At 48.2% G+C, this 26,110-nt stretch overlaps 2 protein-coding genes, 1 non-coding gene and 1 pseudogene across 7 annotated transcripts; 2 read left to right on the top strand and 2 right to left on the bottom strand.

The window, feature by feature from the left end:
• The first annotated feature begins 1,241 nt into the window (after positions 1–1,241).
• Positions 1,242–6,680, top strand: LOC133916313 (ethylene-overproduction protein 1-like). The gene is made up of 4 exons (XM_062359932.1): positions 1,242–3,642; positions 4,198–4,489; positions 4,559–4,868; positions 6,090–6,680. The coding sequence occupies exons 1-4, from the start codon at positions 1,574–1,576 to the stop codon at positions 6,317–6,319; spliced, it is 2,901 nt and encodes a 966-aa protein (XP_062215916.1). The 5' UTR covers positions 1,242–1,573; the 3' UTR covers positions 6,320–6,680.
• Positions 6,681–7,187: 507 nt separating this feature from the next.
• Positions 7,188–7,308, top strand: LOC133917198 (U5 spliceosomal RNA). The gene has a single exon (XR_009909607.1). It is a non-coding gene; the product is annotated as a U5 spliceosomal RNA (small nuclear RNA).
• A 184-nt stretch (positions 7,309–7,492) lies between these two features.
• On the bottom strand, positions 7,493–11,254 carry LOC133916311 (probable choline kinase 1). Of its 5 annotated transcripts, XM_062359931.1 has the most exons (4): positions 10,832–11,254; positions 10,631–10,713; positions 9,642–9,759; positions 7,493–8,260 (listed from the first exon to the last, which is right to left on the bottom strand). In XM_062359931.1, the coding sequence occupies exons 1-4, from the start codon at positions 10,848–10,850 to the stop codon at positions 8,247–8,249; spliced, it is 234 nt and encodes a 77-aa protein (XP_062215915.1). In that variant the 5' UTR covers positions 10,851–11,254; the 3' UTR covers positions 7,493–8,246. The 5 variants fall into 5 exon arrangements, 2 of the variants coding, with proteins under 2 accessions (XP_062215915.1, XP_062215914.1); XM_062359930.1 differs by having other exon boundaries at positions 7,493–9,759; XR_009909479.1 differs by lacking the exons at positions 7,493–8,260; positions 9,642–9,759 and adding an exon at positions 9,880–10,329 and having other exon boundaries at positions 10,828–11,254.
• A 7,009-nt stretch (positions 11,255–18,263) lies between these two features.
• On the bottom strand, positions 18,264–25,437 carry LOC133916310 (ubiquitin-activating enzyme E1 3-like; annotated as a pseudogene).
• Between the last annotated feature and the right edge of the window lie 673 nt (positions 25,438–26,110).

Here is a 26,110-nt window from a genome sequence, read left to right as displayed (position 1 = left end):
ACTGTTGTTTATCTCTCTTTTTACAATTTTTGTTTTCCCATTTGGGCTGCGATTTTGGATGAATTTTCGTGAGTCTCTAAGGTTCTAGGACATATGACAACATTTTTGGTATGATATTGGATCAATCCATCTCACGAGCATAGCAAAATTGGAGTTCTTGAACTTGTTCGTGCCCCACCGCTTTTTTCCAAAAGGAATGAACTTTGTGATTATTTTTTGATCTTTTGGGATAGATCTTTTTTATGGTGATCCACCATGTCTATATGTACTTATGATCCAAATTTTATTGGATTCAAAGGTGGTTTAATTGGATTTTACCTTTTGGATCTTGTTGATCCGAGTGCTGATTTTTGCGTAGTCCTAGGAGTTAGGCCGTCATGATAGGAGTCAGACCACCAAGGAGACAGAGTTTTCAAATCTCTCTGCTCTCTTTGAGATCAGATTGTCAAGACCCATGGTGAGACTGTTGGAGCTTAGTTTGTATAATTTTGTTTGTTCCTCTTGCATTCTTGCTTCCGTTTTGCATCAAGGGGTTCCTAAGTTGGCTTCTAAGGTCAATAGTTTGTCAGGAACTATGTGATTTTGTCCAAGTTAGAAGAGATACACGTTGGGTAATAATTAGGAAAGGTTATCCAAATTTTTGGTGATGCTCCTATTGACCTCTCTAGTCAACTTCTCCTGTCCTTTATTTTTTTGTTTTGTTCCCATCATTTTTATCACTTTTCTATTATTTTAAAGAAATATTTGCAAAACCACAAATATGTGTGTCTATGTGGAGCCTTTTGAAACGATATAATTCCTGAAGGTTTATTGAGACTAACACAATATCTGCTAAGTTCATGGGCGGAAGATAAGCAGACTCAAAACTAGAAGTTCCGGTGCTAGCTCACGTAAACAGGATATGAGTCCACTTGTAAAGGAAAGATGAGGAATAAAAGGAGAGCGAGTACAATGGGAGAAAAGAGGTGATATTATTTCATATGTGAGTTCTGCCTTAGAGAGGGCATAAAATCCTAATCATTGGGATAAAAAATACTTCGATGTATGGTTGTGACGATAAACTCCTAGCTATACATGCATCATGATTAATACCTTAGGCTCAATTTCTGCACATTATTTTACCCACATTCCTGCAAAATGCAAAACAGAACAAATCCTTTGCCTGCTGTTTCCTCCGACCAGGGAAAAGGTCCATTTCATCAAGCCAAAACCCAGAGGCAGGGAGAAAAGCCGGTTAAATTCCAACAAAAAAAATAAAATCCTGCAGAAGTGGGCGGGAGCTACGGACCCCCGCCTTCGTCGGTTGATCCCCCTCCGTGTCCCAAGTCCCAACGAAGCGCCTCGTCTCCCCGCGCCCGGCCCTCTCCCGCCGCCCCCCAACCAACGGCATTAGCAGGTCACGCCCGGGCGCACGGCAGGGCCGCGCGGGAGGGCGGAGGCGAGGCCAGGCGCGCGCGCACGAGCCGTCCGCCGGAAACTCCCGCTCTGGTCTGATCGTCTTGGTGTGATACGATAGCGGATAGCCAGAGGCACGCGCGGGGCGAGGGGTAGAGGAGGATCGCCGGAATTCACCATGACGAACAACTTCCTGACGACGATACGGAGCCTGAAGCTGATCGAGGGGTGCAAGGCCGCGCAATTCTACGCCTTCAGCTCCGTCGGGGCGGCGTCCACGTCCGGCTCGGGGGATGCTGGCGGGAGCACCAGCGGTGGCAGGCCGCCGCCTCCGCCCCCGCAGAAGAGCTTCTCCCTCAGGTCCGCATCGCTGTATAACCAGCTCGCAGCGTCCTCCATATCAGGGGCGTTCGCGGCCGAGCCGCACCTGCCGTGCGGCCTCCCGGTCGCCGAGGCGCTCGAGCCGGCCCTGGACGCGTGCCTGCGCCCCGTCGACCACGTCTCGGCGCTTGCCGCGTCATTCCGGCGGGTCTCGGCCGCTACGACGGGAGGCGACGACGACCTCTGCGACGTGTACCTGGAGCAGCACGCGCTGTTCCACTCGATCGGGGACGCGCGGCTGCTCCGGCGGGCGCTGCGGGCAGCGCGCGTCCACGCGGACGACCCGCACCGGCGCGTCGTGCTCGCCGCGTGGCTCCGGTATGAGCGCCGCGAGGACGAGCTCGAACCGACGCCGCCTCCGCTCGCGCCCTGCACCGCGACGACCCCACTCCTCGAGTGCCCTCTTGCCGCGGTCTTCGCCGGAGTGTCCTCCAGCGTGTACCCGGTCTGCCCGTGCCGCCGTCCGCCGTCTCCTCCAGACACCCCTCCCCCCCACCGCCTCAGACGCAACACGTCGGACGCCGCCTACGGGGTGGGTGAGGAAGAGGAGACGGAGACCAATGACCTGTGGTTCATCATCGGTGAGGAAGAGGTGGCGTGCGAGCGCTCGTGCATCGCCGCGCTCTCTAAGCCGCTCAACACGCTCCTCTATGGCGGGTTCGCCGAGGCGCAGCGCGACCGCATCGATTTCACCCGCGACGGCATCACGCCGCGCGGAATGCGCGCCATTGCCGCCTACAGCCGCCACGGCCAAGTCGACGACTTCCCGCCCGACACCATCCCCGAGCTCCTCGCCTTCTCCAACAAGTTCTGCTGCGAGGGCCTCAAGGCAGCCTGCGACGACAAGCTCGGAGCCATGGTGCGCGGTGTCGACGACGCCCTCTCCCTCATCGACCTAGGCCTCGAGGAGGCCGCTCACCTCCTCGTCGCCGCCTGCCTTCAGGCCTTCCTGCGGGAGCTCCCCAAGTCGCTCACCAACCCGGACATCGCGCGCCTGCTCTGCAGCCCGGAGGGCCGAGAGTGCCTTGACATTGCCGGTAACGCGTCCTTCGCGCTGTACTACTTCCTCTCTTCCGTTGCCATGGAGCAAGACATGAGGTCGAACACCACGGTGATGCTGTTGGAGAGACTGTATGAATGCGCAGAGCTGCCATGGCAGAAGCAGCTGACATTGCACCAGCTCGGGTGCGTGATGCTGGAGCGCGGCGAGTTCGAGGACGCGCAAGGGTGGTTTGAGGATGCCATTGCCGAGGGCCATGTCTACTCGCTCGCCGGAGTGGCACGTGCCAAGTACAAGCGCGGGCACAAGTACTCTGCATACAAGCTGATGAACAGTGTCGTCGGTGAGTATGACGAGCCTGCCGGATGGATGTACCAAGAACGTTCACTGTATTGTGTCGGCAAGGAGAAGATGCCTGATCTCCAGACGGCGACGGAGCTCGATCCGACGCTGACTTACCCATACAAATATCGTGCTGTTGCGTTGTTAGAGGAGGACAATGTGGAGTCGGCGATCGCAGAGATCAGCAAGGTCCTCGGTTTCAAGATGGTGACCCATTGCCTTGAGCTTCGGGCGTGGTTCTACCTTGCACTTGAGGAATACGAGTCAGCTGTGCAGGATGTCAGGGCGATATTGACATTGGATCCAACTTATATGATGTTCCATGGGAAAATGCACGGGGAACAGCTGATTGAGCTCCTCCGAGGGCAGATGCAGCAGTGGGATATGGCAGATTGCTGGATGCAGCTGTATGATCGGTGGTCTGCGGTGGACGACATCGGCTCTCTAGCAGTTGTGCAGCAGATGCTCACCAGGGAACCCGGAAACAGCAGCTTGCGGTTTCGACAATCACTTCTCCTGCTAAGGTCTATCTATCTGCATCTATAACTCTCTCCTTTCATGTGCTGAGAACAAATCCTTTTCGTACAGCTGAGAACAAATCATTTTCAAACTTCTGGTTCATGCGAGCAATTTTTACTAAATCAAAAAATTAATGGAGGGCCAATATTTAGAATTATGTAAAGAACATATCTCGCTTGGGGAACTGTAACTTGTACATTCATATTAGTCTATTACATTGTTCATCAGCTTGCTATACAGAAGCAGATTTGGTTGGACAGCTCTCCTTGCACTGTTTTCATCCCATAATTTCTACCTTGTCTAGGTGATAATTTCATATCATACATAAACGCGGACAAATTATTCAATTAGTAACTGATTCAAAAAATGTGGGCAATTTCTGATACTGTCTGCGTAGAGGCGCAGCCAACATCTAGTGATGCAATAATAGTTTTTTCTTAGTAATGCTATAATTATGAGAACTTTTTCTTGGATAACAAACATAGAAACGAACAAGTGAGATATTTTTTTATTGTTTGTTGGATTTAGGGGCCTGACTTTGTTGTTATTATACATTGTAGGCTAAATTGTCAGAAGGCTGCCATGCGTAGTTTGCGATTTGCACGGAACTGTTCACTCCATGAGCATGAGAGGCTTGTATATGAAGGATGGATTTTATATGATAGTGGACATCGGGACGAAGCACTAGCCAAGGCTGAGCAGTCAATTAGACTTCAAAGATCATTTGAAGCCTTTTTTCTGAAGGCGTATGCTTTAGGAGATTCTAGCCTTGACAAAGAATCTGCACTCTCTGTTGTGCAGCTTCTGGAACATGCTAACAGTTGTGCATCCGACAACCTTCGGAAGGGGCAAGTAAGAATCATTCATGACTGTTTGCATAACTTCTGTTAATTGTTTGTGCTCACAGCTAACATTCTTCAGGCATACAACAATATGGGGAGCATATATGTGGATTGTGATATGCTGGATGAGGCAGCTGAGTGTTACGGTATAGCACTGAACATAAAGCATACAAGGGCGCATCAGGGTCTAGCGCGTGTCCATTACCTGAAAAATAGAAAAGCGGTTGCATTTGAAGAGATGACAGAACTCGTAAAAATAGCTACAAACAGTGCATCAGCATATGAAAAACGGTCAGAATATGGCGACGGCGACAATGCAAAAACTGATCTGAACACAGCGACACTTCTGGATCCTACAAGGACTTATCCTTACAGATACAGAGCAGCTGGTGAGCGTACTTAACATATTGACATGGTCTGCTTGCACTATTCTGATTTCTATGCAATAGTTACAGTAGTTTCATGACCAAACATATCGGAAGGCTATTCTGTTAACATATTGACATGGACTGCTTGTGTTACTATAATGTCTACGCAAAGGTTACAGTAGTTTCAGGACCTAATTGCGAAGCATATTGGAAGCTTGCATTCTGTTAGGTTTTGCATGGTGAGAACTATAGTTGATACAATTTGTGATCCATTTCTATTAAGAAATGTCTGGGAACGGTAACTGTTTGTTAAATTACAGAGTATTTTGCATTTTGGATGTTGTAGTTCAAGTTGAAGCTTACAGGGGCTTCTTTGCTAGATTAGTTTTAGAACTTCTCCATTGCAATAAATAAAACTAGGCAGATTGACGCCCCTACGCTGCGCCCATTTTTTGTTGCATAGAGCATGACAAAAGAAGACTAAAAAAAATGAATTCACCATTTTTGGATATCTCAATATTTATTTATAAATTTATCAATATTTATGGGGAAAATAGTGGTACTTTCATGCATGCATATAATTTTAACATGTAGATGACGGTAATACGAACCTAACTAAATTTGTTTCATATTTTTTTGAGTTTTAGATATTTTTCTATGCATTTTAGATTATTTCAGCTGATTTATCAATATAACTATTATTCCTTTCGCTATTTTTCTGGAATTGTGAAAAAATTATGTGTACGTATATACATACAGACACTTATATGTATGTGTATATATATACATACATGTGTGTACATGTATACGCATATATGCATATATATATATATATATACGGATACATATACATTCCGTATATACACACATATATGTGGGACCTATATAAACAGTAGCTACAGTACCTTATCTCTGGAATTGCTCTAATTTTTGGCCCTTTAATATATATGTAATAGACTAGAAGAATCATCTCACAGTCTATATGATTCTGCGTCGTGTGCATGTTCTTTCAGTCCCGCAAATAGAACGACGAGTAAACCTTTCTCTGTTACTTATACCAAATTACATTGGAACGGCAATATGATATGGTACACTGGTTCGCTATACAAAGTGTTGACCCTGCTACAGGAACAGTAGTAGCGCACATGCTACTAAACCTGCTCCAGTTTAAGATTTTTGGTTGAGTCGACCAGGATGCTTTGAGGGGCATATGTATAAATGCAATATTTTTTTTCCTCTCAGTTTTGATGGACGAAAACAAGGAAGAGGAGGCGATCGGAGAGCTCTCACAAGCAATAGCTTTCAAGCCAGACCTCCAGCTGATCCATCTTCGTGCAGCATTCTTCGACTCCATGGGTGACAACGCGAGCACCCTGCGGGACTGCGAGGCCGCCCTGTGCCTGGACCCGGCGCACGGCGACACCCTGGAGCTGTACAGCAAGGCTTCCATGAAGGCCGAACCGCAGAGCTAGCCGCCAGTTGCGCGCTCGATCCCCGTCATCGTCATCGTTGATCCAGCTGCAACTTTTGCGAGGCAGAATGATGAGACGATTCTCCTATCCCGGGATGGATGGAAGCAGAAGCACTGCAGATCAGTGAGGCAAGAGCACCCGGACGTCCACACACATATGTGTAAGTATACATCGCTTGATCCTGTTAGCTGGGAGGCACCGCCGAGAGCGAGCACCACAGGATATGAGCATTGTGTTGTTAAGGTAGAGTGTGCAAGCGACACGAGAATGTCATATGTTCATCAAGGCTGAAGATAACAAAACAGCTCCAGAAGAGAGGAAGAAAAGGCTAAAGAGAGACATGGCAGCAAGAACCGTTCTCCCCCACCCCCCCTTCTTTTTATGCCTTCTGATGTGCATTTGGAGGCACGATGGATCACAAAGAATCTGAGTTTTTAAAGTAATGCAGCGAAGGCAAGATTCTCTCTACTTTATTTCTGCAGCAACTTTCTTGTGTTAGTTGTGTCGTGAGCTGTGTTTCCTAGGTGCCACCAGCTACGGCCACCCATCTGGTCGTCTCCCTGCTTATCCTCGTCAGATTCGAGATGTTGGTGTTCACAACTACAATGCTGAGCTGCCCTGGTTTTCCCCTTTGGCTCGAGATGTGCACGCATGTCTTCAGTGCGATACCAAAGTTGCAGTTCGAGGAGATCAATTTTGTAAGTGCTGGATAAGCCCCGGCCCCGGCCCATTACCACCAGGTGGTTTAATTAGGCCTACCAGGTTAGATACAATCGGTTTAGTTTAGTCCCATACCGCTAAGCTGCAGAGTCATCTGCACCAGGGGCTCTTTTAGAATAACGCCCGAGCCAAGTGTTGCAAGGCATGCAGCTGCGTGGTGAGCACAAAGCGAACTATTCTTTCGCCTTTTACTAAAGAATACCGTGTGCCCACCACACCAAGCAGCATACAGCGATTTTTGGAGGGATCCCATCTCCATGTGAGAGGGTCCCACAATACCAAAGTGAAATATCATTATTTGTTTCCATTTGGGCTGAAATTTAGCATTTTCAGTGCATGAATGTTAAAATCACAAGGCATTTTCATTCCAGTACAACATGGCAATCCCAGGACTTGACAGAGCTACTGCAGCAAAGCAAGTCACACATCCTTTCTATTGTTCACTTGGCTGCATCAGTCTTGTAATGTTAACCCTCTTTACATGTACAACATCACTACCTATTTGCAATTTTTCACACAGAACAAATTTCCAACCATCCTCTACCTAATCACCAATTCCACAAATAAGATTAGCAGCAACCAACAGATCAAAGAACTTTAAGTCACAGAGGGAGACATGATATCATCTCGCATGCAGCCAACTTTGCTCTCAGAAGACATGATCTCAAGCTCAACCCACCATAGCGGTGACACCTTTGGAGTTGCTCCGTCAGGCCCCAACGCTGCGATCTCTCTCATCTGAGCTGCGACCTCTGCCATCTGTGGCCTCTTCTTTGGATCTGGATCAATGCAGGACCTAACAACCTCGCAAAGTGCACGCGCAGCATCTTCAGGGAAGGAACCGATACTAGGGTCAATCAGCTCCACAAGACTCATCTCACCGCCAAAGTAGGGAGATGCACATTGTTCCAGTGGTCCATCCACCTCAGAACAGGGAACTCTTCCCGTCAATATTTCCAACAACAGTATGCCATACTTGCGAGTCGTTTCTGCAGCTGCTCGTCGTCTCTCGGGGAGAGGTGCGGCGACAAGAAGTGACGGTGGAGGGTCGGTGACGGGGACGCGCAGCCGTGCGACGGTGACAGCCATGTAGGAAAGCGGTCTCTCTCTCCTCTGTCTGGCTGATCTGGCTGGGCAGTGACGGTAGATTCTTTTTTCTTGGTTACCCCCATCTTCTTGGGAGGAGTTATCTCAGTCTCTCAGATTGTTAGTACCTACCAGCTGAAAGGTTTTAATTGTTGTCAGGAGCTGTTACTTTTTTTATTATCATTATATTAGAATGATACAATCATATAAGGGTTTATTTTCTATTTTTACACTCGGATGCACATAGCCAAATAAAAATAAAAAATATAAAGAGAACAAAAATATCTGAAAGATATTCTGAAAAGAGGGAAAATATCCAATGCAAGGGCTATGGGTGGGCATCAATTCTGAAAAGGAGCGGTTACTTCTTGTCAGGTTACGTACCCTGATAACCTGGTGTTGCATTCCATTTCCATATCTAACCAGTACTGCGATGTTAGAGTAACTTCACCGTACATCTTCTATATCTCCATATAGATTGCTCACCTATATTACTTCACCATTTCAACAGCATATCTATACTTCACTCTCCATTATATTCGTAATGACTATATTTTTGTAACGACTATATTTCTAACGGATATTTTTTCAACGGATATTTTTTCAACAGCTATATTTCTAACGGATATTTTTTCAACAACTATTTTTTCAGATTTATATATGCAAGTCTATTTGCCATTCCTGAGCTATGTCTCCTCTCTCATTTCTCTCTGTGTCCTCTGCCACACATCTTTATCTCATCTCCAAGATCGCAATGAGACATCGCAACATCGTCAAGTAAATTTGCATGGATTTGTCGTCGACCTTATTTGATGACGACAAACTCATTGTTGCTACAGCATTTCAAGTGCACGATAAAGATCAGCGCTTGAATGCTCAATGCCATGGCGGTTCCGTGCCAGGATATCGAGTAATTCATCGTGGCAGAGAAGCCGGACATGAAAGACTATACCAAGACTACTTTTCAGAGGCTCCCATATATGACTCGACTATCTTTCAGCGCAGGTTTGTAATTAGTGAATATGTATTTATTCTCTCTTATTTTTTATTCTTTCATCTCATTTTATTATTATTTCTGCGTAGATTTAGAATGACTCGTTCTCTGTTTCTTCGTATAGTGCAATCTGTAGTAGACCATGATAGCTATTCGTGCAGAAAAGAAATTGTGCTAGGGTTCTTGGGTTATCTCCTTTGTAGAAGCACACCCCTGAGCTCTCTCAGTTTATGGAGTTTATTAAAAGCAATCATGATATCAGGGACCAACAAGCTCACTCTCAACTTCAAGATGATCTAGTCGAGCACCTATGACAACTGTATATAGAGTCGTAGTTCTTATAGTGTAAGCATTTGCAATAATATAGTCAGAACCTATCAAGTAGTGTTTTCATTATGGAGGAGTGTAGTGTTTTTAAATTATGTATGATGATGTGTACAATTCTTTCTGAATTAATGTATCATGTGCTTTTGACACAACTTATAGTTCACACAACAAATAGTTTTATTAAAAATGCAATACCTGGATATTTGTTATAGTCCAGTATACGAGGCTTTGCTGAATGATAGTTAGCCACCATCTCGCATAATTGGTTAGCAATGTCGTACGCAACTGGGTTAAAACTTGCATACTCATAATCCTGAAACAACAAGAGAAGAGACTGTCATGACAGGTTGGTACAATAGGAAGTCCTAGCTATCCATGTTCAAGAGATTTCCCCTTCATATCTGTATTTACATTATAGGCACATAATTGATGATTGATACACATCAAAAGGAATACTTGTAGTCTAATTATAGGCACATAATTGACAGGTTGGTATAATTGGAAGTCCTAGCTATCCATGTTCAAGAGATTCCCCTTTCAGGTCTGTATTTACATTATAGGCACATAATTGATGATTGATACACATCAAATTGGTTCTCCAATGTAGTAATCTCATTCTCCAGGCTGTCCAAGCGAAATTTCGTTGCTTCCTTAGATGGGCACAAGTTCTTGGCAGTTTTGAGCCAGTTCCTGTATTTGTATGAGCAGGTTCAGACTTCGGTCCCCTATTGTGGAATTCCCTCAGTTTGGAAGCTACAAGAGCTGAAATCCCTCAAATGAGCACATATTTGGGACCAGGCATATCAAGGTTGTGGAATTCCCTCAGTTTGGAAGCTACAAGAGCTGAAATCTCAGGATCGCGAAGGTCAGAAGCTGATAGTGTCTGAAAGAAACAATCACATTAGCTTGTGAAGTGACATAAGTGATGGGCACCGTCCTTTTCTATCAATTGTTTAAAGTACTATACAACATCATCAACTGCTGACTTTGCATCACAATTTTGTTGGCAGGACAGGACATTATCAAATTAACAGAGATTTCGACTGATACAAAAGAACATTGTCTGTTACAGTTGAGAACATTTTGAGTCTGTTACAGTTGAGAACATTTTGACTTTGATATCTTTGGCCATTTTCAATATGAAGTCCAAAACAAAAGCAAAAAATAAAATTCGTTAGATCTACCTCTGCTATATTCTTCACAATGATGCGCTTTCCTGCAAAAGAAGCAGTGTTCCCGTTCTCCTTGAGCGTCTTGATCACATCACCTGCACAACACAGCACAGCACAACAATTCGATTCAATTCGCCCGCCTCATCAATGAGCAGAGTAAGCAAACAAAGATCTCCGAATCAGCTCACAACTCACGCCTCCGTGCTTACTTACTAGTGTACTCCTGGCTCATGAGCTCGAGCGTCTCCGGCCGAACCTCTTGCGGGTGAGGTTGCGGTGGAAGTCCTTCTTGTCGAAGTCTGGGCGAGCGACGTGGCCGTCGACGCCGCGGGCAGGGAGGAGGAGGCGCACCGGACGGAGGAGGACGCGTGCCTGCCCCCGCGGCGGCGCGCCGAGGAGGAGGCCACCGGGGAGAGCAGCGCGGAGCGGAGCTACGTGGTGATGGTCGTCATCACTGTCTCCGCGAACCTCGTGGTGTACGGACAGACGGCGAGGTGGCGTATGGGAGCAGCAGGCGGACGGCGAGGGGCGAAATGGGATGGGGACCTACCTCCAGTCGACAGCACGGCTCCGTCCCGGTCCTGTTGCGAGGTCGAGGGCGAGAGCTCGCGATGGTGGCGGGAGCGAACACGGGGGACCGACTGTTGGAATGTAATCTGTCAATTCCGTCCATCTCGGCTCTCCTTCCATTCTCGCCCGATAGCATTCTATAAATCGGTAGCTTGAGTATGGAAGTCAGATGCCTATATATGTATTGCTTCGTGATCAATGACAAGCATCGCGTTGAGTCTAATCCTTAACATGGTATCAGCCTCCCGATCATCCGCTTCCGCTCCCTAAACCCCTTCCCGCCGGCGTCTCTCCGCCGCCGCACGTCCTCTGACGACGCCATGTAGTCCTCCTCCTCCACTCCTCCCTCTCCCATCTCCGCCGCCCTCGACTCTGCTGTCGACGCCGTCGCGGATGCCGTTCGTGCCGCCTTCCAGGTCCCCGCCGGCATGCAGATCGATCCCGCGACAGCAAACGCCGTCGCCGACTCCACGGCGACCCGGGCCTCCGATGCGGCGCATGAGGCGCTCTCCACCGTCCTTAGTGCCCTCCTCTCGGCGCCCTCACCTCCGGCTCCTGCCTCCGGCGCGCCCGCGACCGCCCTCGCTCCGGCACCGGTCGATCCCCTGTCCGCGGTGCCCTCGGCGTTCGCGCCCACGGCACCCACGCCATCTCCTCCCGCAGCTCCTGCGCCATCCCTGCCCGCGGCGCCCACGCCGCCGGACCTCGCCGCCCTCTTCGCTTCTGCGCGCCTCCATCAGGGCCACACCCCGACTCCGCCCGCCGGTGACTCCCACCGCCCGGCCGCGCCCCCACTCGACGATGCCGCCCTGGCCGCCCTACATACCCAGGCCGTCGGCGTCCTCAACATCAAGGCTCTCGTTCCCGTGACCCTCGACGTCGCCGCCACCAACTACACCCGGTGGCGTGGCCTCTTCCTGGTGGCCCTCGGCAAGTACGCCCTTGCGGATCACGTCCTCTCCGACGCTTTTCACTATGACCGCGCCGATTGGGTACAAATGGACTGTGTCGTACTTGCGTGGCTGTACGGCACGATCTCCGCCGACCTCCTCCAAGACGTTCTCTGCGCCGACACCACTGCTCGCATCGTCTGGCGAGGTCTCGAGCACCAATTTCTCGGCAACTGCGAGCAGCGTGCTCTCAACCTGACGACGGAGTTCCACACTCTGCAACAAGGCGACCTTACCGTCTCCGAGTACTGCCGCAAGATGAAAGCACTCGCCGACGACCTCGGCGACCTCGGCGAGCCCGTCCGCGACCGCACTCTCGTCCTCAACACGCTCAACGGTCTATGCGACAAATTCGTCCATCTCCGGTCTCTAATCCCCATGCAGCGTCCCTTCCCGACGTTCGCCGAGTTCCTCTCTCTCCTCCGCCTGGAAGAAATCACAAGTCGCCGCGCTGCACCAACACCTCCGCCGTCTTCCTCGCCGGCGCCTCTGGCGGCGGCAACTCCGGCAAGGGCGCCAACCCTGCTCACACCAGCGGCCTCGGCGCAGGCACCCAGGGTGCTCACGGTGGCCGCAACAACTCCCGCAATCGGCGCCGTCGCGGCGGCGGCGGCATTGGCGGAGGAGGTGGTGGCGGCTTCAACCAGCAGACCGGCCAAGGGACTGGTGGCAGCGCCAAGCCAGGCACCGGTGGCGCTCAACACTGGCCTTCCCCCCAGAACCCTTGGGCCGGCACTATACACATGTGGCCTGGTCCGTTGGGCCACGGCCTGCTTGGTCCGCGCCCGGCCGGCCCACCGTTCGCTGGGGCCGCTTTCACCGGCCCAACTGGCGCCCCACCGACGGCCTTCCAGCCCTGGTCTCAGGCGCAAGGAGGCCTTGGCCACGCGGCCCAGCAGGCGGTTTCTTAGCCGCCAACCCCCGTGGGCTTCCAACAGCCCATGGGCTGGTGCGCCGGTGCTCCCTCCCAGTGGGATCAAGCATCCCTTGCGGGTTCCTTCAACACCACGACGCTGCCGCAACCCGCCACAAACGACTGGTACATGGACACCGGTGCTACGGCACATATGACCTCCGACGCCGGTACCCTTTCCTTCACACACCCTCCCAACTCCAACTCCCCCTCCCACATTGTTGTCGGTAATGGTTCCACCATCCCTGTCTCGTCCATAGGGCACACTGACATCCACCATCCCAAGCGCTCCTTTACTCTCCGTGACATTCTCTGCTCACCCTTTATTATCAAAAACTTAATCTCCGTTCGACGTTTTGTCAGTGATAATTGGTGCTCTGTTGAGTTTGACCCCTTTGGTTTCTCTGTGAAGGATCTGCGCACCAGGACCGTGATCGCCAGATTCAATAGCTCCGGTCCTCTCTACCCACTCCAACATACCCTGCCTCCAGCTCCGTCCGCAACAGCCTTAGCTGCCATCACCACCGACACCTGGCACCGCCGTCTTGGTCACCTTGGCCACAACGCTCTCGCTCGCCTTGCCCCCGTTGTGCCCCTGCCGAAAGGAGGAGCCCCCGAATTTTGCCACGCTTGCCAGCTTGGACGACATGTTCGTCTCCCTTTTACCAATTCTGTCACTAGGGCTTCGGCCAACTTTGAGTTAATTCATTGTGACTTATGGACCTCTCCTGTCGTTAGCATCTCGGGTCTTAAATATTATCTTGTCATTCTTGATGATTGTTCTCACTTTGTTTGGACCTTCCCGCTTCGCCTTAAATCCGACACCTTCTCCACCCTGTCACAATTTTTTGCCTATGTCAAAACTCAGTTTTCCACCACCATCCGCAATGTCCAATGCGATAACGGCCGTGAGTTTGACAACTCCGCCGCCCGAACCTTCTTCCTCACCAACGGTGTTCATCTTCGCATATCTTGCCCTCACACCTCCCCCCAAAACGGTAAAGCTGAGCGCATCCTTCATTCCCTCAACAACATTGTTCGCTCCCTCTTATTCCAAGCTAGTCTTCCCGGCACCTTTTGGGTTGAGGCCCTCCACACCGCCACCCACCTCATAAACCGACATCCCACCAAGACAGTTCAAAATCACACACCCTTCTTTGCCCTTTACGGAGTTCACCCCACTTACACACACCTACGAGTCTTCGGTTGCAAATGCTACCCAAATCTCTCCGCCACCGCCCCTCATAAACTTGCACCCCGCTCCACCATGTGTGTGTTCCTCGGTTATCCACTCCACCATAAAGGGTACCGGTGTTTTGATCCCGTCACTAATAGAGTCATCATTTCACGGCATGTCGTGTTCGACGAGCAATCTTTCCCATTTGCCGAGGTCACAACTAACACTTCCAGTGCAGCTGATCTCGATTTTTTGGAGGACTTCTCAGCACCTGTGCAGGCCCCCATTGGTGCTCACCACAGGCGATCTCCTACTGACCCTCTGTTGGCGGCTAACCAGGCGGCGCCACCACCCAGGACAGCCCGGCTGCCATCATCTGCACAGGACAGCCGCCCACACACCTGGGCCGGTCGCAGCTTCCCGCTCCAACGGGCCGGCTGCCCCATCACCTGGGCCGTCTAATTCATCGACGACCTGGCCGGCTGCCCATTCGCCTGGGTCGGCCGCCCCCTCATCACCTGGACCGACTTCCACGCCTTCAGCCCGGCCGACTGCTTCCTCCGCTGGGCCGGCCGTCACGTCCGCTGGGCCTCCCACCTCGCCGCTGGCCGCCCACTCACATGAGTCGGCCGCCCCTTCGCCCATCGGGCCGACCCGGCCAACCGTCCTCGCCATGCCGCCGCACTTCGCCATTCCCACCCGACCGCGCTCTGCCCGTGTACCGGGCGCGCCGCCTCCGCCCTCCACACTCGGCGCCTCTCCCGTCCTCAACGACCACGCCATGACCACCCGAGGCAAGCACGGCATCCGCAAGGCTCCGGATCGTCTCAACCTTCATGCGGCTGCACTCTCCCCGATTCCCCGGACGTACAGGGCCGCACTCACCGATCCGCATTGGCGCTCCGCCATGGAAGAGGAGTTCTCCGCCCTCCTCGCTAACCGCACCTGGGAGCTCGTCCCCCGTCCCCCAAGCGTCAACGTGGTCACCGGCAAGTGGATCTTCAAGCACAAGTTCCAGTCCGATGGCTCCCTCGCCCGTTACAAGGCTCGGTGGGTCCTCCGCGGCTTCACGCAGCGTCCCGGCATCGACTTCGATGAGACCTTCAGCCCCGTTGTGAAGCCCGCCACCGTCCGCACCGTCCTCAGCTTGGCGGTCTCCAGGGATTGGCCCATCCATCAACTGGACGTCAAGAACGCCTTCCTGCATGGGACACTTCAAGAGACGGTCTACTGCATCCAACCTCCCGGGTTCGTCGACAGCTCCCACCCCGACATGGTGTGCCGTCTCAACAAGTCCTTATACGGTCTCAAGCAAGCCCCGCGCGCCTGGCACAATCGGTTTGCTTCCTTCCTGCTGACGCTCGGGTTTTCGGAGGCCAAGTCCGACACCTCGCTCTTCATCCTACGACGCGGCACCGACACTGTCTACCTCTTGCTCTACGTCGACGACATCGTCCTTACCGCCTCCTCCACCGAGCTCCTCCGTCGATCCATCTCAGCTCTCCAGTCCGAGTTCTCCATGAAGGATCTCGGCGACCTGCACCATTTCCTTGGTGTTAGTGTTTCACGGCAGTCCTCCGGTCTTCTTCTCAGCCAACGCCAGTACTGCCTCGACATCCTGCACCGCGCTGGCATGACGGATTGCAAGCCCTGCACAACTCCCGTCGACACCAGCTCCAAACTCTCCGCCACTAATGGAGCGCCGGTGGCCGACCCGACGGACTTCCGCAGCCTCGCCGGGGCTCTCCAGTACCTCACCTTCACCCGCCCCGACATTTCCTACGCCGTCCAACAAGTGTGCCTCCACATGCATGATCCCCGTGAGCCTCATCTCAGTGCGCTCAAACGGATTCTCCGGTACATTCGTGGCACACTGGACTTGGGACTGCACATCCAGCGCTCCACCATGACCGACCTCGTCGTCTACTCTGACGCCGACTGGGCCGGCTGCCCCGACACGCGACGCTCCACTTCGGGTTACGCAGTGTTCCTCGGTGACAACTTGGTGTCCTGGTCCTCCAAACGCCAAGTCACGGTCTCCCGCTCCAGCGCCGAAGCCGAGTACCGCGCCGTCGCCAATGCGGTGGCAGAAGTCACCTGGCTTCGCCAACTCCTCCACGAGCTCCACTCACCACCGTCCAAGGCCACCTTGGTCTACTGCGACAATGTGAGTGCGGTCTACCTCTCCTCCAACCCGGTGCAACATCAACGGACCAAGCATGTCGAGATTGATCTCCACTTCGTCCGGGAGAAGGTCGCCGTCGGCGCCATACGGGTCCTCCACGTACCCACCTCCTCTCAATACGCCGACATCTTCACCAAGGGGCTCCCTTCACCGATCTTCACCGAGTTTCGCTCCAGTCTCAACATTCGCTAGCACGACGTCGTGACTGCGGGGGGGTGTTGGAATGTAATCTGTCAATTCCGTCCATCTCGGCTCTCCTTCCATTCTCGCCCGATAGCATTCTATAAATTGGTAGCTTGAGTATGGAAGTCAGATGCCTATATATGTATTGCTCCGTGATCAATGACAAGCATCGCGTTGAGTCCAATCCTTAACACCGACGATTAGGGATGACGTGGGGGGAGAGGGCCGCCATATTAGGGTCCGTTTGGTTGGGAGATAAAGTGAGATGGGATAGAGTCGTCCCTGTTTTTAGGATAGGATGATCCTCTTTTTTGTTTGGTTGATTGAATGGGATGAGTCTCTTTTTTATTTAGTTGGAGGGACGAGGACGGATGGGGATGAAAACCATCAACTAATTATATCTTTTAATTTTAAATAATAATTATTAATAATACACTAATCAACATGCACCAACATATATTAATGTTATTTTTGCCGTAGTCATTACTAATTAACAATAAAATATACTAATTAACTATAATTATACTCTAATTAGCTCATTAATTAGCAATAATTAGTACATTAACTCTTACCAATTCTAATCTCATAGTAATATGTACTAATAAGTAATATAAGCATACTAATATCATTAATCATTTTACTAATGTGCATGATTAACAAAGTTGGATGGTTTCGTCCCTTCGATTTTGAGGGATATCTTCATCTAAGCATATTAAGAGAATATTATTTAGGAGAGATCATCCCATCCCTGCTGCCTCTGAACCAAACACTACAAAAACAAAGATCGTCCCATCCCATCTCACCTCATTCCTTGAACCAAACGGACCCTTAGACGTGCGGAAGGTCGGGATGGAGGGTGCATCAGTACGGCGGGTGGGATGGAGAGCTGTTGGAGATGTGTTTTTGGGGTTTTTTTTTTTGGCAAAAGGGTGGGATAGAGGGTGGGATGAATTAGTTGTTTTGCTCTTATGAGTTCTCAACTCCCGGCCCTGTCTCTCTGGGTTTTTTTGTTTTTGTTTTTTTACAAAGATCTTTAGGACGGGTGAAGAACTCGTGACATGTGAGTAAACACGAAACGAATCTGCGACCCTGCAGTGCAGCAAAGTCGTGAGGTGCATATTAGTTGTGACGAACGCTGAGCTCTGAAGTCATAAGAACATTTGTTTAGTTACTTGCACCACCACGTCATCGCGACTTCTTTTTTTTAACAGAACTACGTTGCGGCGACAGACTTGCTGCTTGACTTGCAGAGCTAAACCCAACTCATGGAAGTGGAGCACAACGGTCGATCACGGAATCGGAAACGACCACCATCATCGCCTGGTGACTTGGAGTATAAGGCACATGCCATGTTTGTGACTGTCCACGTGTCATCGAAAGGGGATTTCAAATTTGTTTTATAATTTCATAGGTGCAAGACCAAAATTCATGAAATTTCATTAAAATTTTGGTTATTTTTCGTTCTCTGCTTGGTCTCATATGTCAGTGAAAAAAAATTCGAAATTAACTGCGTTGCCAGCAAGTCACGCTGGTAACTAACAAAATGAAATTATCGTGTGTCGTAAGGCATGCTAGTGATTGGAAAAGATAAATGTTACTGTATCAAAACTGATGATGGCAGTGAGTAAAGAATAGCTGGAAATTAGGGAGCGAAATGGCCATACAAGTCAAAACCTGGAACTCAGGTGAACACCTCGAGTCCTTAAACCAAATTCTGCTTTGTGGATTGGCAGCAGCCATAAAGCATTCATAGTTTCATACATCAAAATATCCAAAAAGCATTGCACACCTGCAAAAAGTTGGCATGCAACAGCAGGGCCAAAGCACCAGTATTAAACTGTAAGGAGACGCACCACTAAGCAAGTAACTCCAGCAGTGATCACTCTGCTACCAACTCGTAAAAAGAGGAAACTGTTAACAGAATTTACGAATGTACCCAAAACTCTTTTCACCGAGTGACCTATCGGAAGTAAATGGAGATAAGAGGAATGTCAATATCATTCCCGTTGTCATCCTCACAAGCCACAACAACATCCAGATGCCTCCTGTATTCTGGAACATCCACCTTAGCCACCTCCTTGGCGACATCCACAATCTTCCTGCTCAGTCGATCCTTGTGCCTCGGGAACATGGTGTTGTACAGCAATGATGTGCCGCAGGAGATACTGTAAGCACTCAGGCCCTTGTCACTTAACCACTTCAGGAGTTCTGCAACAGTGATGTTGCCCTTAATAGACCACCGATCCCATACGGTCCATCTCATATCTTGATGCTTGATCACAGTGGGTCGGAAAGGTTCTGATATGGTGAGCATTGGTAGCGCCAGGTTACCAAATGTATTGCGGAAGTCTTCCGTTGGGTGCCCACCGGACAGAACCTTGTAAAGCTCAAGGCATACAAGTCCTGTGGCCATGGCTGTTGAAGTTGCGATAGCTGGGATGATTCTTCCTGCAATAAATTTCGCCTTCAGCTTGTCGACCTCTTGGATGCCGTAGTTCCGTGCACGCATATTTGCAAGACCAGCAATTAAGTCCATGTGGAAATTTGTATCATCATCCTATAAAGGAATGAACCATGTATAAGCAGAACTAATATACCAAAAAGGATCAACTGTTGAAGTTCGATTACTTTTGTTTTTTCTACAACAATATGTCTGAGTATTTTTTTTCTTATGCTGAACTTCAAAGTTTAACAGAAATGCCTATGTTACAATAGCATGGCTCCTCGAGACTTCGAGTTTCAACAGAAATCACAGTACATAAATCTTTGTCAGTGATCATGAAACAGAAGCACATAAATGAAGCTGACACAAATATGGAAGGTTAAGTGATAGAACAGCACGATGTAAAGATCTCTCAGAACTCTCATTTTCTCAAAGAACTGCTAACTGATTTTTCTCTGTGGCAGCGTGGCGCCAGGCAGAAGTAAATAATGAATATTACTAGCAAGGAATCAGAAAACTGATAGGCAACTAGCTTCTATAAATCAGTCTAAAGCAGAAAGCAATGTGATAGCACAACATAATTTATGCTCATCTTTTTGCTTATCAGGTCAGAACATATCCGATAGTTCATATTTTAAAGAATGCACAGTTGCTTCCAGATTGAAAATATTTGGAAATGAGGTTGTTTTTCAACAGCATGGAAAAAGGTTAACACAACGAAAAGAAGTTTTTGAATAGGCTAACCTTCTCAAACTGAATAGGTTTCATTTGGAATCCCGAAGGTAGTTTCTTGGTACATGCTTCCAGCTTGATTAAAAGATCTTCGATAGCAGCAACATCATCAACTGATGCACTGGAGATGTTATTAGCCTTCTCATCTGTCTCAATCTTAACCCCACTCTTTGGCTTAAATTCAGGAAGTATAACTTTACTGACTGCATCGACTAGATTAGTAGTGTTCTTTGCCCAATCAGGTATGGAGATTCCAAAAGACACTGCTCTCAATATTGAAGCAGCCATTATGAAGTGAATGTGTGATGAATCAGCAGCTGAAAATTCCAGCGGGTGAGGGAAACGCTTTGGGGCAGACCAAAAAGGGGCTCCCGTGCTAGTGACAGTGTCTTCAGGGAATGTGAATGTTAGCTGCTTCACACGATTAGAGAAGTAGTTTTCAAATCTGGGCAAATAAAAAAAAGTTTATTAGATGACATCTAAAATGAGTACTCTCTCCCAAGTCCTATACCTTTTGGGATGATATATTCAGTGAAATCAGTTAAACTTTGAAGTAGCAAGAGCAAAATTCACAAAGCTACAATTATTTTGATATAATACCCACAAAACTACAACTTTTCGGGTCTATCTCACAGAAGACAGAACTACAACTAGTTTGACACTGTTTGCCACAAAGCTACAACTTTGTGACCACCATGTCATAGTTATGTGAAAATTACTTTTGGGACCTACTTTGTTAAAAGTTGTAGTTTTGTGGTATATAGTGTCAAAACAGTTCTAGTTCTGTGAAATAGACCCCATAACTTGTGGTTCTGTGGGTATTGTACCAAAATAGTTGTAGTTTTGTGAAATCTACTCAAGTAAGATGATATGAGTAAACGACAGAGATCAAAAGTAAACAAAGAACTGTTGAATTCACTATAGAACGAACAAACTGGGGAGATAAATCATACTTCAGTCTTGCCCAGGTTATGCAATCTTCAAATCTTTCACATTGCTCCTTCTCAAGGCATTCACATACACGCTCAAGCAATTCCCTGGCTTGAGCATCACCTGCCTTTCTCATAGCAGCAGCATATTGAGTAGGATTACACAGAAAAGAGTTTACTTCAGTTGGAATTTTCTCTAGCAAACCCTCAAACTCTGAGCGAGCCCATGTCAGACAATGGTCAATATTGTGCGGAAATGAATGGATTGTACACATGGCTGCCTGCTTCTCAGGAGGGTCTCGTGAAGCCCCATAATTCTCAGTAAGGTGAGGAATTACCATTTGGGTATTAAATTTTGTACCCAACGTTCCAGATTCCAAGAGTGGTTTCTGGAAGTACAAGCATCTCATGTCCATGTACATCCTAGCATTAACATTATCAAGTGCATTAATGACAACATCAAGGCCCTCCCAGAACGCATCATGGAGCACATGCTCAGTGTCTGGACAGGCACGATTGTGGAGAGCATCAATATGCAGGCAAGAGTTCATAGCACTTGCAGCTGTAGCAGCAACTGCAGATTTAGCCTGTCCAATATTCCAATCACGAAACAGAAATTGACGGCTCAAGTTACTTTTCTCAATGACATCATCATCTGTTATAGTTAGTTTCCCTTTACGGCTGCAAGATACCCCCATTAAAGATAAATTCTTTAAGAATTCACATCCAAGAGCACCAGAACCCACAACAAAGACATTGGCATCCCGCAGCTTCTTCTGAAGCTTAGAGCCAAAAACAGAAATCTGAGCATCATAGCGGCTATTCAATGGCTTCAAGTCTTTAGGGTCCAATTGATAGGTTGGCAGGGATTCTACCGAATCGAAGTAGAAGAACTGCCAAAGTTAAAGAGCTTATCACACAATAACAACAGACTAGATAAACATAAAATATCTTGCAATTCATGACACCAACCTGGCACAGTGGATGAAATTTCCCAGAACATGCCTTCAAAACTTCTTGACCGACAAGTCCACCAAACATAGCAGCCATTGGGTTCAGGACAGCTCTAGAACCACTTGCAAAAAGCCGCAACAACTTCTCATCAAGCTCATCATCTATCTTGTCAATTGCTGCTTCATTGATAGAAGCAGTGAACTCCACAAACCTTTGGGCATCCTGACCACAACCAACACCAGGGAAGCATCCAAACTCTTTCCTAAATTTATCCAAAGCTTGAAAAGCGAAATGAAGCAGAGGAGGGTGGGTAAACTTTGAACAATCACTCAGAGGAAAATTCCCTGGTTCTCTTATAGAATCTCTCAAACTCTTAAATTGTAAGATCTTTGGTTCTTTCACCTGTGTAACAATTCCACCTTTTGTATAAATGCCAAAATTACTTGTATCCTCCTGGATGGAAAAGGAAAATGGCCCTGCATCTATTATCTTCCTTGGCTTGCCATCATTCAGTTCTGTCATACCCTGGATCTCTGAGAAAACAACAAGATCATCTTCCTCAAAATCAAGGCGCTCATCATCAACACAGGTCACAATTGCAGGATTGTCATTGCTGATAGATGCAATTATACCAGTATGCGGATCTTCACCATCGACATCAAGAACAGTGAACTCAGGCCCAAAGTCACAAAATACACTACCAAAAAGACCACGGACTTCTGTTTTGATAAAGGAAATTGGAGGCTTGTGGCTACGACAATAATCGTCGAATTCAAACGCCTTGTCCAGACTAATGTCGGTGAAAATAACAGCCTGAAAATCAGATAAGTGTAAGTATGATCAATGTATAATAGCTGGTGAGCTCATGGAGTTACATTGATGATTTATGATACAAGTATTGAACACTGCAGCAATATATTCAACGATGCTATCAAACATAACACAATCATTAAATAGTATTCAATTGTGGCCAACTTGGTGACTTCAAGAGTTCCAAGTTGGTTGAATATGGAAATATGTTATCCATATACTATCAGCCATGCCGCAGATAATGACCAGTCACAGGCCCACAGAGAAGGATATCGATATAGAAGGTATGTTAAGGGGTTCCACAGTAGAATAATCAACCGACCTTTTTCACAGAAGTAGGTTGGAAAAAATAGATCATGGATGGATTTAATAAAGCATATCTGAGCTACACGTGCACCCTAGGTACAAACTTGCAGTTGGCAAAGAGATAACATACTGACTTGCACAACATTTAATTTAATTCCTGGTTTCAGTATCTTTTATTACACGCAAACGAATTCAACTAGGCCCTACAAAAGAAATGCATTTGGCACTATGAGCAGGACGACACTTGGATAAGAAAGAACAATTACTCATAAGCATAGGATCAGCTACTGAAATCAACTGGAGAACATGGAGCAGAAAAGTAAAAGATAATGTCAAATAACAGGACGAATTTGCCTGTTACTATCCAAACCAGGAACTAATGCGACCTTACTTATAGAGAGCATCACTCCATGCACTTCAGGGAGGGATCCCGAATAAAGTTATTCTCTCAACCATGACTATATTAGCTATCACTGGAGACGAATGAAAGCAACATAATGACAAGTAACAAATTTTAGCATAGCAGAGAACTAGCAGACCTGGAACTTTGAAAGGTGCTCAATGGTCAATTCTTCTGTTAGAGCAGATATAAGAACAGAGTTGTTAAGTTCTTGAAGCTTTGCGACACAAGTAACAGCCCTGTTCTTGCCGATGTCATCCTCAGATAGAAAGAAATTGCCTGATAGGTCCCACATTTCCACATTTCCCACATCATGTAGGGTGACAGACTTAACACCAGCCAGAGCAAGATTCTTTGCTGTTGAAAGCAAATATTAATTCCAAAGATCACCGATCCAGATAAAGCATATATTAATAAAACATAGTGCTCGTAGCAATTATACCATGTGAATAAGGCAATAAGACATGCTAGCATTAGAATCTGAGCAAATGCACATACGAAATAAGAAAAATAGCTACCTATTAATAGTAATTAAATTACTGGCTCAATAGGAAAAGAAAATTCCTTTCGTTCCTATGCTGAACAGGAGAAAAGGGGTGAAAGAAGTACTATTCGCTTATTGTGTTGATGCAAAGTATAATGACTGGAGGGGGTGAAAGAAATACTCAGTCATGTGTCTTATAACGAAGTCAACCTTTAAAGGTCTCAGCAAAAAAAAAAAAAAAAAAAAAAAAACCCAAATATGTACCTAACAAGCAGAAAAATGGCCACATCATTTACATTTTACAAGTCCACCAGAAACTCAAATAGAGAAAACATTCATCGAGCATAAATGCCTAAGGCCACCAGTCTGTTTGCTTGTGCGTACCAATTACAAGCAATTATCCAAACTGTATTTCTCAATTCAGCAACTCAACATGTACACATACTGCATTGCACAACCTATAGGGATACAGTGAAACTATCACAGGTTCCAAAAGACCAATAAAAGTGTGAGAGCAGCACAAGAATGGCAATGTTTTGGGGCACAACCAACATTACTATTAGAATATAATAGCTTGTTGGTGCTAGTGTCTTGTCTTTTCTTTTATGTATTGAGTTAAACACACGTTGGCTACGGCTACAGCAGCTTGCCAGGGTGTTTGGTTCGCTCGGTTGTTGCGCGAGCTCACTAGCGAAGGGCTCTGAGCACCGACATTGATGGTGGACAACAAGTCTGTCATCTCACTCATCAAGAACCTAGTTCTCCACGATAGCAGCAAGTACATTGTCACCCGATATCACTTCATACGTGATTGTGTCGCTGGAGGATAAATCGACCTCGAGTTTGCTGAATCCGAACGGGAGCTCGCAGACATCCTCACCAAACCACTCAGCCGCGTTCGGTTCCAGGAGCTTCGTGCAAGGATTGGCATGGTCGAGATCATGAAGGTACAACAAGATTAGGGGGAGAATGTTAGAATATAATTACTTGTTGGTGCCAGCGTCTTGTATTTTCTTTTGTGTTTTGAGTCAAACGTAAGTTGCCTTGCTTGCGTTAGGGATGTATGAGTAGATATAGGACTGAGACGTGGGACATGATATGCGTCATGACATTGTGACTTTCGTGCCCCACATTAGCTGCAATATGTGATACAACGCAAATTGCGGAGTATGGATCGCATGTAAGGGTAGGTCTATAAGAGTTTATAAATAAGAGAGAAAGAAAACCGAAAAGTCGTGATAGCTGAGTGACACAAAAATTTCTCTCTCATCCAAGTGTTTCTGTGTTCCTGCGACCAGTGCTTAAGCGTGCTTGTGTGTGGTCGCTAGCACAGTCAAATGGTCGTGTGAGTGCTTAGAGTGGTTGTGAGTGGTCGTAGGAGTGATCGGAGGGTGCGGCGGCCGGCGAGCCGTGCGCACATGCGCTCGACAAAGATCGAGGGCCAACAATTACGACAGGAAAATATTAAATGTGCAAGTCAGAAATCAGCGGGGCCACGCACCGATCTCAGCCCCAAGCCCATTCAGGCTGGAGACGAGCACGTTGGACGCACAGAGCCGCCGCATCGTCTCCCTCCCGTACACGGCGAGCTGCCTGCTGTGCAGGACCTCATCGATCTCCGCCACCCCGTTCCCATTGCTGCTCCCGCCGCCACCGCCCGCCTCCTCCCCGGCCACCATCGCCTCCGCTGCCGCCACCGATTCCCCTACCCGAACCTTCTTCACAACCTCGTCGCCGCTGTCCTCAGCTCCCTCCGCCGGTCCACCCTCTTTGTCGGAAGCATATAGTGCAAAACCCTGCACCACACAACAACAAAAGCAACACCAACGAATCAAACATCAAAACCCCCGGCCCCCAAAACCCCAGGAATGGCGATCGGGGCATAGGACCGAGTCGAATCGACGATGGGGGCTTACCGCTGCGGGTGTTCGGAGTGGCGGCTAGGGTTCGTGTGGTGCTCGCGGCCTCGGGGACGGCGGGTCGCCTCTGTCTTCCAGTTTGGAGACTACGCTGATGAGATGGAGTCCTTATAGAGCAGTGGCAGGCGGAGGAGAGGCGCTTTGCGGGACGCGATGGATGCGGGTGGCGTGATTGAGCTGGCAGGGTGGAGGGCTTTGGGGAATCGTGGCCGTTCATCCTTAGGAATGACTGGTGTGATTCGTGAAAGGTGGCCGGTCGGTCGGACGGTCGCGTTTGGGTTTGTGTGAGTGGTCCACACTGCTGGAACTGGGCGAAAATTGCCGGATCACTTTGTGTTTCACCCTCTAAATCGGGCGATGATCAATTTTGGTACACGAATTCTGGGAAGAACTTAATGCCAAAGATTTTTATATTTGTAATTATTTTCCTATAAATAGTCTACACAGTAGCAATGGAGTGGCTTGTTGCCAGATCCAGATAACAATGAACAATCATGTTGAATATCAAGTTTTTGTGTTTCTTTGGGGTTTGATAGG

Source organism: Phragmites australis, chromosome 4 (genome assembly GCF_958298935.1).
Source record: "Phragmites australis chromosome 4, lpPhrAust1.1, whole genome shotgun sequence".
Taxonomy (NCBI): Eukaryota; Viridiplantae; Streptophyta; class Magnoliopsida; order Poales; family Poaceae; genus Phragmites; species Phragmites australis.
Note: the sequence above shows the minus strand (reverse complement) of the source record. Positions and strands in the feature narration are given on the sequence as shown.

Coding starts and splice junctions, on each gene's coding strand:
- LOC133916311 (XM_062359930.1), bottom strand. Junction 9,760..10,630: donor TTGTGAAGAATATAGCAGAG/GTAGATCTAACG, acceptor TTGTTGTTTCAG/GATTATGAGTATGCAAGTTT.
- LOC133916313 (XM_062359932.1), top strand. CDS start 1,574: ATGACGAACAACTTCCTGACGACGATACGGAGCCTGAAGCTGATCGAG. Junction 3,643..4,197: donor CAATCACTTCTCCTGCTAAG/GTCTATCTATCT, acceptor TATACATTGTAG/GCTAAATTGTCAGAAGGCTG. Junction 4,490..4,558: donor ACAACCTTCGGAAGGGGCAA/GTAAGAATCATT, acceptor AACATTCTTCAG/GCATACAACAATATGGGGAG.